At 46.4% G+C, this 10,117-nt stretch overlaps 1 protein-coding gene across 1 annotated transcript; it reads right to left on the bottom strand.

Moving 5' to 3' along the window:
* Nucleotides 1-2,434: 2,434 nt before the first annotated feature.
* On the bottom strand, nucleotides 2,435-9,486 carry LOC123060271 (cytochrome P450 714D1). The gene is made up of 2 exons (XM_044482886.1): nucleotides 9,039-9,486; nucleotides 2,435-3,888 (listed from the first exon to the last, which is right to left on the bottom strand). The coding sequence occupies exons 1-2, from the start codon at nucleotides 9,364-9,366 to the stop codon at nucleotides 2,564-2,566; spliced, it is 1,653 nt and encodes a 550-aa protein (XP_044338821.1). The 5' UTR covers nucleotides 9,367-9,486; the 3' UTR covers nucleotides 2,435-2,563.
* Nucleotides 9,487-10,117: the final 631 nt, after the last annotated feature.

Here is a 10,117-nt window from a genome sequence, read left to right as displayed (position 1 = left end):
ATTTGTTTTTCATTTTTTGGGAGGTGGGCTACAAAAAAAAGGTTTGAACGACAACGCTAATGTGTTTTTTTGTGAACTACCAGTACCATTTCACCTTTTTGGTACTTCTGTTGGAAAAAACACTATCAGCAGTACATTTTTTAACAGCTAGCACTTTTTCTCTCTTGCTCCTTATTTTGATTTCCTTTTTCTACTCTTTCGAAATTCTCCAACAGTTTTTTTTTTTGCGACAAGAAATTCTTCAACAGTTAAAGGGTACGACGTGGCCCCAACTAGGCGCTGGGTGTGTGCGAACGAGTTTGGGTTAGACAGTGATAGCCCAGAGGGGAAGGTAGTGGTGGCGCCTTTTGTTTATCATTTCCTTGTCCATATTTGTGTGGCAAGAGAATAACATATAAATATGACGCCACAGGAAAAAAGGCTTTTTCAGGGCGTTTCTGTAAAAAAATACCATGTCCAGTTGCATGTCCACCCTTCCACCTGCAACTACAAGGGTCGCACCCCCGCCTAAAACTACAACACGGCACACATAATATATAGTTGCAAGAGATACAACGCGGCTGCGTCTACTAATGCGGCCAATTCAACTATTTGTAAATACACGATAAACTTTTATTAAACAACACTGAAAATATTTTAAATGCCTGCCAAATATAAGTAAAACATTTTTAAATAAGTGATGACTTTTTAACAATGACAAACAATTTAAATGCTTGTTGAACATTTTCAAAAAAATGCGATAAATATGTTTTAACTAACATAAAAACTTGTAAACGCGTGAGTAAACCCGGGCATGGGCAGCCCGGCCCGACGACCCGGCCCGAGCCGGATCGGGCTTGACATTCGGGCCAGGCTCGGGCTTTGTTTTGCAGCCTGGAAGATAGTTCGGGCCGGGCTCGGGCTTCTATTTGTCTGTATTTTGGGCCGTTCTTTCGGGCTCCGAGCCGGGCATACACATGCGCATACTAAAAAACAGCATTCAGGCTGCGGGCTTGATTTCGGGCTGGGCTCGGGCTTGAAAACAGGGAGTATTTCGGGCTTTGGGCCGGGCTCTGGCTTGAGAATTGAAGGTCGGGCTTTTACAAGCCCGGCCCGAAACCCGGCCCGACCCGACGTTTGCCTGGGTTTACGCGTGAGGACATTTTTTAATATTTGGTGAACAATTGAAAATACAAGATGAACATTTTTTAATACGCAATGCACAGTTTCTAGATAATCTTCACCAATTCTTTAATGTCATGATGAATACTTTTTAAACACATGATGAACATTAAATTAGCGAGCTATTTTTAGTTCTACAAACAATTTTTAAATTCACAAACCTTTTTTAGTTTCATGAATATTACAATATATGATTTTTTATCTCGTACACAACACACGTGTACGGTGTCTCTTTTTTATATAGGATAACAACCCCATGATGTGCTATGAAAAGAAAACAACGAGCAGCTCAAAAAGAAGGACCAACATATACAACTACAAACTTTTTACTACTCCCCCCGTTTCAAAATATAAGTTTTTTTAGACATTTCAAATGGACTACAACATATAGATGTATGTAAATATATTTTAGAGTGTAGGTTCACTCATTTTGCTTCGTATGTAGTCACCTATTGAAATCTCTAGAAAACGGAGGGAGTAGTTTTTTAGCACTACAAACCTTTTAGGGCTTCTTTGGATCACAGGATTAGAAAACAAAGGAATTCAAAAAACACAGGAATTTGACGGGATTGTAGGTGCAAAACAGAGGATTACAAAATAGAGGAAAACTATAAGAATGGTCATTTGGATGGAACACAGAAAAAACACAGGAAAAATGCCTCGATCCTACGTGAATCAGTGTAAAAAAGAGGTTATAGTGGATGTTGAAATTCCTATAGGATTGAGGTGTAGGAATGCATCCATAGGAATTTTGGAGGTGTGGTTCCTTTGATCCAAAGGGCTTCTTTAGGAAAAAATCCAATGAATTGGAATCCTCCAATATTCTTATGAAAATCCTTCAATCCAAAGAGGCCCTTACTAGTGGTCCAAACTCCAGCCGGTGAACAGCTTTTGTTTTGTGCAACAACAAACAAAGCCCAGCCACAAGGGAGACAATGAATTTGTCTATAACATCATTTAGATGTGACATAATTATGTCACATCTAAATGAGGCTTAGGGACAGTCCGTTTTTAAAATCATTTGGATTCTAAATCCAGGAACCATGCCAATGAAAGAGGTTCAGAAAATTAACAAAACAGGAAACAAATGGACTTGTTTCTCAAAGAAAAAAAGGGAAACAGATGGACTTAAAAAATGCAGCATTAGAGAAAACACATACGCATAATCTGCACAATTTTCTGAATACTAAGCATATTTTCCCACGATACTTCTAGAATTATTTTCCCTCTATTGTCTCCCTTCCAATTTTAAAACCTATGTTTTCCCAAAATGTAACAATGTAACTCATCAATTAATTCAGTTTTTGCAGACAAATGTTGCTTCGGGGTTATCATAGCTCATATGAGTAGAGTCACGCTCACGCCACATTTTGATTTCCGGTCGGTGTTTTTCTTTCATGTGCTAGCTAACTAGTCGATCGTTGGACTTCACAAAGCCATCCTGAGTAGCAGTAGCATCAATACGGCGTATGTGGAGGCGCAGCCCGAACTCCGGCTCGATGATTAGCCGGAACGCCGGGGAGTGCCTGTAGTCCGGCGAGAGCGCGATGGCAAACCGCGCGAGGATGACGGCGAGGAGCGTCTTGACCTCGACGATCGCGAGGTTCTGGCCGAGGCAGGTGCGCGCGCCGAGGCCGAACGGCATGAACGCCGCCTGCGGGTTCTTGCACGCCGCCGCCACCCCGTTCTTGAACCGGTCCGGGTCGAACCGGTGCACCGTCGGGCCCCAAGAAGCGGCGTCGTGGTGCATGGTGGATACCGGCACGAAGAGGTAGGTGCCCTTGGGCGCGAGCAGCTGGCCCAGCCGAATGTCGCCGAACGTCTCCCGCACCACGAACGACGACGGCGGGAACAGCCGCAGCGTCTCCTGCACAACCATGCCCACCGTCTTCATCCTGGAGATCATGTCGAAGTCCGGGTCCGCGGCGCCGGTGGCGCCCCCGCAGACGTCGAGCACCTCGGCGCGCGCGCGGTCCTGCCACTCCGGATGGGCGGCGAGCAGCATGAGGCACCAGGTAGCGGTGACCGCGGTCGTCTCGTGCCCCGCGAAGTAGATGTTCTTGCAGTTGTCCACCACGAAGTCGTCCGGCCGCGGCTGGTCGCCGCTGTTGTCGATGATGGACCCCAGGAAGTCGGGCCCCGGCGAGTCCCCCGTGGCCGCCCGGCGCCCCCTCGCGATCTCCAGGATCAGTGATCGGATCTCCTGCGTGAGCCTCCAGATCCTCCGGTTCTTCGCCGTCGGGAGATACCTCAGCGACGGGATGGTGAAGATGACGCTGGGCTCGGACATGAACCCGGACAGCGCCCTGAGCCGGAGGAAGATCTCCCTCCCCCTGGAGTGGTCGTCTCCGAAACAGGCCCGGGAGATGACGTCGAAGGAGAAGCTCCGGATGTCGGCGTCGACGTCCACCGCCGCGACGCCACCCTTGGCACCGTCGACGGAGTCCTCCCACGAACGCAGTAGCGGCTGCGCCGCGGCGACCATGAGCCCAACCATGCCCCTGACCTTGGCCATGTAGAACTCGGGCGCGATGACCTTGCGCTGGCGCGCCCAGCAGGCGCCGTTGGTCTTGAGGACGCCGGCGCCGAAGATGGGCTCCTGGCCCTTCTGCAGGTACGTCGGCTTGCCCATGTCCAGCGACACACACCGGCCGATCTCCCGGATCAGCTCCGGGTCCGTCACGTACAGCGCCGGCCGCTGCCGGAGCCAGTACAGATACGTGTCCCCTGCACGACACACGACACGACACAGCAAAATCGTCAGTCTCCCTTACAAGCAAAAAACAAAATCGACCTGAATGCTGAAGCGTTTTGGGCCTACTGGGCCGTCATTTTGTGGCCTTTTTCGTGGTACAGATGTTGAGCCGGGCTGTTATTTCCTGGTGGACCTATATATCGGTCTAATGCAAAATACATTTGCCATTACACGTACACACCAGAAGCTTGTCTCCAAAATACAAAACGTACGAACAGGTGTTTCAATGCGAAATTTATGTGGAGATTCATAGCTCCGCAAAATTCATAGCATGTGCAATGAAATATTGTGTAGAGGTTTATTCTATAATGGATGGATTTTGCTCAAAGAATCACTCCGCATTAAATACCATGTGCAATAAAATATTGTGTATTTTAGAATTTTTTTAGGGGAATATTGTGTACATTTGCTGAGTACATAAGTACATGGTCCTTTTAGAAACTCCACTGTCAAATAAAACTCGATAAGAGAAATATATGCAAGTAAGTTGTTTTAAGTAGCGTATTATAATTCCATAAAGAAAGTACCTCCTCTGTAAAGGAATATAAGAGCGTCTATGCATCACTAAACGCTTGTATACTTCTATGATGGAGTAACGTATTATTATACAGAGTACCCCGCAAAAAAAAAAAAGTGGCATATGTTTTCGAAAGGGAGGAGCCTATTGCATGCATGTGATGTGAGTGAGGGTGCGCTTATCTTCAGAATAGTGGCAGACAGCCTAGCTAACTGACTCACCGCATAAAAATTCCGGTCAAAGCTACAGGTCCTCGATGCAATTACTTAATTGTCCGATCGAAGTGAAGTGTCCCGTACGTACGTGCGTATCATGGCAATGAGATTCCCCCACTCTACCCAAAAGGCGAAGATTCTTCAATCAAAGCAGATTAGTCGGTCAGAGTAGCTTCCTAACCGCCACTAGTAGCCTCAATCAAGGTAGCTTAGAATCTTGACCAGGCCGGGCCAGTCGGTCAGTTGCGTTCCATCCACGATGCGCCGTACTAGCTACTCCTACTTAATTTCTTGATCACAACATCCATCTGCACGTACTACACCCTACAAGCCAGTTAGTAGTTGACTTGATTTGCAGGTTCATGCATGTGGATGGTCCACGTAATTAACCTCTCTCATCTTAACCGTAAACTACTACTCTTCCCTTGCCTAGCTTGAACGTTTTGTAAGTAGCCCCCAATGAGAGTTAGGAAAGTTCGCACCACACGTACGTCTTCCAAGCTACTCCCTCCGTTCCAAATAACTTGTCACGGATATGGATGTATCTAGATGCATTTTAGTTCAAGATACATCCATTTCTGCGACGAGTAATTTAGAGCGGAGGGGAGTAGCTAGCTAGCTTAACATGCGCTAGCTGGTCATGCATATGCTGGAGTCGACGCCTGTACGACCGATCGATGGATCGATGATGGAGAAGCAGCTAGCACAGCTAGGCAGCCACTTTTGGCCAGGTAGGCACCAACCACCACGAGCGTACGTATACCCATTGGGGAGGCGCGCAGATGCAAGATCGGCATGGCATCCCTCGAGCGCATGTGCGAGAGGCAACCGTATATATATGCACATACATATAGCAGCACGCGACTTGTCAAACGAAACAAAAACAGACTTGTTTTTCGCCAAGATCGAACTGCATGCATAGAACTGGGCATGGTTATCCACTAGCCGCTAAATTTTTAGGGTAGGCATGCATCCATCTCCATCTCCATGCATGTGGAATCCTAGCATGCATGAGAGGTGCAAGAGAAAAATCAATAATTAATGGTTGGTCTACAAGAGTACAACAGTACAGTGTACAGGGGCATACATGCATGCATGCATGCACGACCCTGTCACCTCTGTTGCCATCCGTTGCACGAGCCCTAGCTAGATCTAGCTTGCTAGGTTGGGAAATTCCACCTAACTATAACGACCTAGCTAGTCGATGGGGAGATAGGCGCCATGTGGGCTTGACATGCTACTTTGACGTAGGGTGGGGGCGATCCGGGCCAGCTCCTAACTGGAATTAATTATTTGAAGTAGTAAACCTTTCTCGAATAATCATTAACATGCCTCGTTGCTCGTTTGTGGATTTTGTGTACTGGTTTTGGCGACTGAGAAAATTATCACACACACAAAAGATAACTATTTCGAAATCGATAAGCGTTTGAACCGGAGGCCGGGATGTGTGCAATTGCAAAATGATGAGGGCATATCATTATGGGACTGAAAAATAATTCGACTGAATTTTCGTACAAAATATTTATAACAAAGGCATTTTTTTCGTAAAAATGTATGGGACTCTTACGTTTTTGCATTGGGAGTACTTGCTTGGTCGTACTGGCGAAAAAGTAAACGGTGAATGTGTGTGGGTTTTACATTTTGAAAATGGTGGGGGTAAAATAGTTAATTGATATACTACCGCTACCCAAGTCGTATTAGGGGAAAATTAGCCTAAGACGAATTGATGGAAGATCAGATAGATTATAGTTTGTGTTAGTAAAAAACATCATTGACTTAAATCACAGGGCAGCACAAAAGCTTATCAAATGCTAATATGAAACTAGCGGCGGGTTAAGTAGTGTTGCCATATCCTGCATTATAAAATGCTCTAGTCGGTGTCTACCTACGTTGTGTATGATCATTCAAAATGAAAATGACGCTTTCAATATTTCCATCATTAAGAATGAGGAATCAAGAATATTCATGTACATCAACTACCATGTAAGATGCAAGGAAGTCTTCGCATAGACATGAATATAGGTCCAAGTTTCTATCAAGATGAATGAACTCAACAAAATATATAGGAAGACAATAAATAATTACCCACAAGCTGGAGCAATATCATAAGAGAACTAGCTAGGTTTTGATTAGGATATTTTCCTACTCTTTCTTGGTTTAGGGATGAATTACATGCATGGCCACAATATATATTCACCAAGTTTGAGCTATTGACAATATATTGCAAAGCTCCTTACAAAATGGATAAGCATCCATGGAGAGAGAGCTCTCTCCGGCAAGCTAGCTCGATCGGTGCGCTGAACAGCTACGCACATGGCCGTTTTCGGAAAGCCTAGTTGACTATCTCAGTGTCTTAACTACCTATTCAGGGGTCAAATGTCAATCACAATTTAATTTGGAATAGTTTATGACAGACACAATGAGATAATTTAATCTGGAATAAGTAGTTTATGGCAGGCACAATTAGCTAAGGCTAGGTGCATGCATGCGTGGTTGGGGACCTGGGGGGCGGTCTCAGATAGTAGTAGTACTATATATGTGTACCACCAGCTTAGCTAGAATATGCTGGCATGTTTGCTTGACATAATTCAGGAAAGGTTCTCTTATAGTAATTCTTTAGCAAAAAGTATTGTATATGTTGATTCTTTCTTTGTATTGATTTGACAGTTTTGACTAACTAAATAGGCCAGTATTCTCGAATCCAAAGCACCTGCACCTTTTGATGGTGGTGGTACATGCAGACTCCTATATGATAATTGGTTAAGTTGGACAGGTAATTCTAGCCTGGCTACAGAAGGGTCTATGTCGACCCGGATGAGTTGGAACTTGGGACACAGCTGGATGAACTCATGCAAGAGAGACGATGTTTGGTCGCTGTATGGGACAGCTTATATTTTGGAGATGTTGCGTCTAGGTGCACAAGGGCATCGACTGCATGTATAGATGCAAGGAATGTTTGAAAAATAAATATGCTGTTATGACTTTAAACTTGTCTTGATCCATTTTATTTTGAGATTCCTGTCTTGAACCAACATGCACTGACTTCACAATATGTGTAGTAGTACTCCGCTTGAACCAACATGCACTGACTAATCGCAACTTAATTAATATCGTCATTAACGCGACATGCATGAACAGAAACGGAGAAATCCCACGTTCCTCCTTTAAGCTATAGCCATGGATGCACTTTTTGCATGAACTAAGCCTTGTTGCTTTACTAATTGGTGCAGCCAACCAACCAAACAAGCCAAATGGCGAAAGATCGCGCATCTATGTAACACGTTTTCATGAGTGGTCCGATCATGCACGAGCAAGAAATTTTTGTTTGGTTTTTTTCACTGACTGGCACGAGCTACCGTCATTAACATACTTTGGTCCTTCCAAAAGTTTAAATGGTAAAAATATAAAAAAAGGTGACCATATAATTACAGTTTTTGCTCTTAATCGTACTAGTATGAGACAGTGGTCAATAATCAGCACGTACTCCTTCCGTTTCAAATTACTCATCGTAGAAATGGATGTATCTAGAACTAAAATATATCTAGACACATCCATATCTGCACAAGTAATTCGAAGCGGAGGGAGTAGCATATTACAGCTCATGGAGAGGGTTGGACCAGTCCATTATGCTAGGTAGCTTAACCATGGGTTAAACGGTCCCAAAAAAGGCATGGCGTGTGCATGCGTGCTTGCTCCTTCACCCAACACATATGCATGCAAGCTTGCTTACTCAGCAGGTTAGGAAGTGGACGCCGTTCGAAAAAGAAATCGGTAGTAGTACTCTGTTGAGTTGTGCTTCGATCGGCACCGGCTATTTTCTATTCCAAGGCTTCCATCGATCGATCCAGAGCTAGCTAGCTTTGTTGACTGCGATACTTCTCTTTTCCTAGGCACTGTTTCCATCCCACATTTTTTTTAAAATAATTTGCTCCTATTTCCAGATGTTGACTTGATTGACAACTCACTCAAACTCCATGTACGTATACATATTAATTTCTTCTGTTCCCACATAGCCGTGTCAATTTTGTATGGATGCCACTTATTATCAACATGTAGCCGCATTTTTATACCATACGGTAGCAAGTCAACTTGCTAGCTAGCTAGGGCAAGCATGCGCCTGTAGCAGTGCAGTTTCATGCATCCGTCGATGACTTCGGTGGCGGAGAGGGAGAGGTAGTTTCCTCCACGCATGCTCGACTTGTACACGAACGAACAGATCGAACTAGCATGAAAAAAAAAGCCGTTCATACCAGTAGACACATGAACACAACCGGAGTAAGTGGTGCCGAGCGAGCAAGCTTGCCAACGCAAATCAGAGCTAGCTAGCGCGAGTAACAGGAGCAACAAGTAGAGCGGAGATGGCGGGCGGGCGGGCGGGCACAGCACATACCGTACGCCTTCCTCCACTTGTCGAAGTAGGGGAAGATCCGCTTGCAGTAGTCGTCGAAGCCGTCGCCCTTGTGGAGGTCGCCGGCGCCGTCCTCCGCCGCCGACGCGACGGCGTGCTGCTGCACCCGCGCCTGCATCTCCGAGAGGTTGCCCATGAGGAAGGACGAGGGCGGCGGCCCGTCGATCCCCTGCCGCCGGAAGATCTCGCCGACGCGGCGCGGCCAGCTCACCCACGCGGCCACGCACAGGTAGACCAGCGCGGCCGCCGACCCCACGGCCACCAGAGACAACGAGAAGCTCTCCATGGTCACCATGCTCTCCTGGACCATACAGATCCTGCCTGCCTCCCTCCCTCTCTTCCTGCCTTTCTTTCCTTGGCTTCTCTGTCTCTCCCCACACACACAGAGACGCACAGGCAGTTGCGTTGCCCTGTGTATATTCCCCCTCTGTCTCCCGCGTGGGGCGGTTATATAGACGCGGTACGCGGGAGGGAGCGGTGCCACACCTGTAGATTGATGTGTACATGCCGGGGCTGAGTAAACTACTTAGTAACCAGAAGGGTTAACTAACCAGAAGGTCGATCGTACGCGTGAACGGGGTGTATATCTCCGATCGATCGAGCGAGCGATGGGCAGTGCCATACTTTCGCATGTGGTGGCCAACACAGCACAGGCCATCCATCCATCCTGGCTGGCCGGTGAGCTAGCTGCAGGACGGGCGGGCGGGCGGGCGGGCGGGCGGGCGGGCAACTACCATTTCCCATGCACGCGTTCACAGCACCACAAACAAGAGAGGGCTTTTCGACCCCGCTGTGCCAGGACAGACAGGTAGGCCCCACGTCAAAACGACTCGGCTAGTGTATAGGTCTAGTAGTAGTACAATGATAGGTGCCTATGAAGGTGCTAGAAAAATAAAAATGTTTTCTTTTTCTTCTCAAGAGCCGGTGCCTATTTCTACACGAGAGACGTCTAATTGAGCATCTACCCCTTGCAAGTAAGCACACGGTGCTTAATGAAACGCTAGTTTATTTCTCCAAACTCTTTCCCTAAGCGCCTTACATTAAAGGTCGTACCCTGCCCG

Source organism: Triticum aestivum, chromosome 1A (assembly GCF_018294505.1).
Source record: "Triticum aestivum cultivar Chinese Spring chromosome 1A, IWGSC CS RefSeq v2.1, whole genome shotgun sequence".
Classification (NCBI taxonomy): Eukaryota; Viridiplantae; Streptophyta; class Magnoliopsida; order Poales; family Poaceae; genus Triticum; species Triticum aestivum.
Note: the sequence above shows the minus strand (reverse complement) of the source record. Positions and strands in the feature narration are given on the sequence as shown.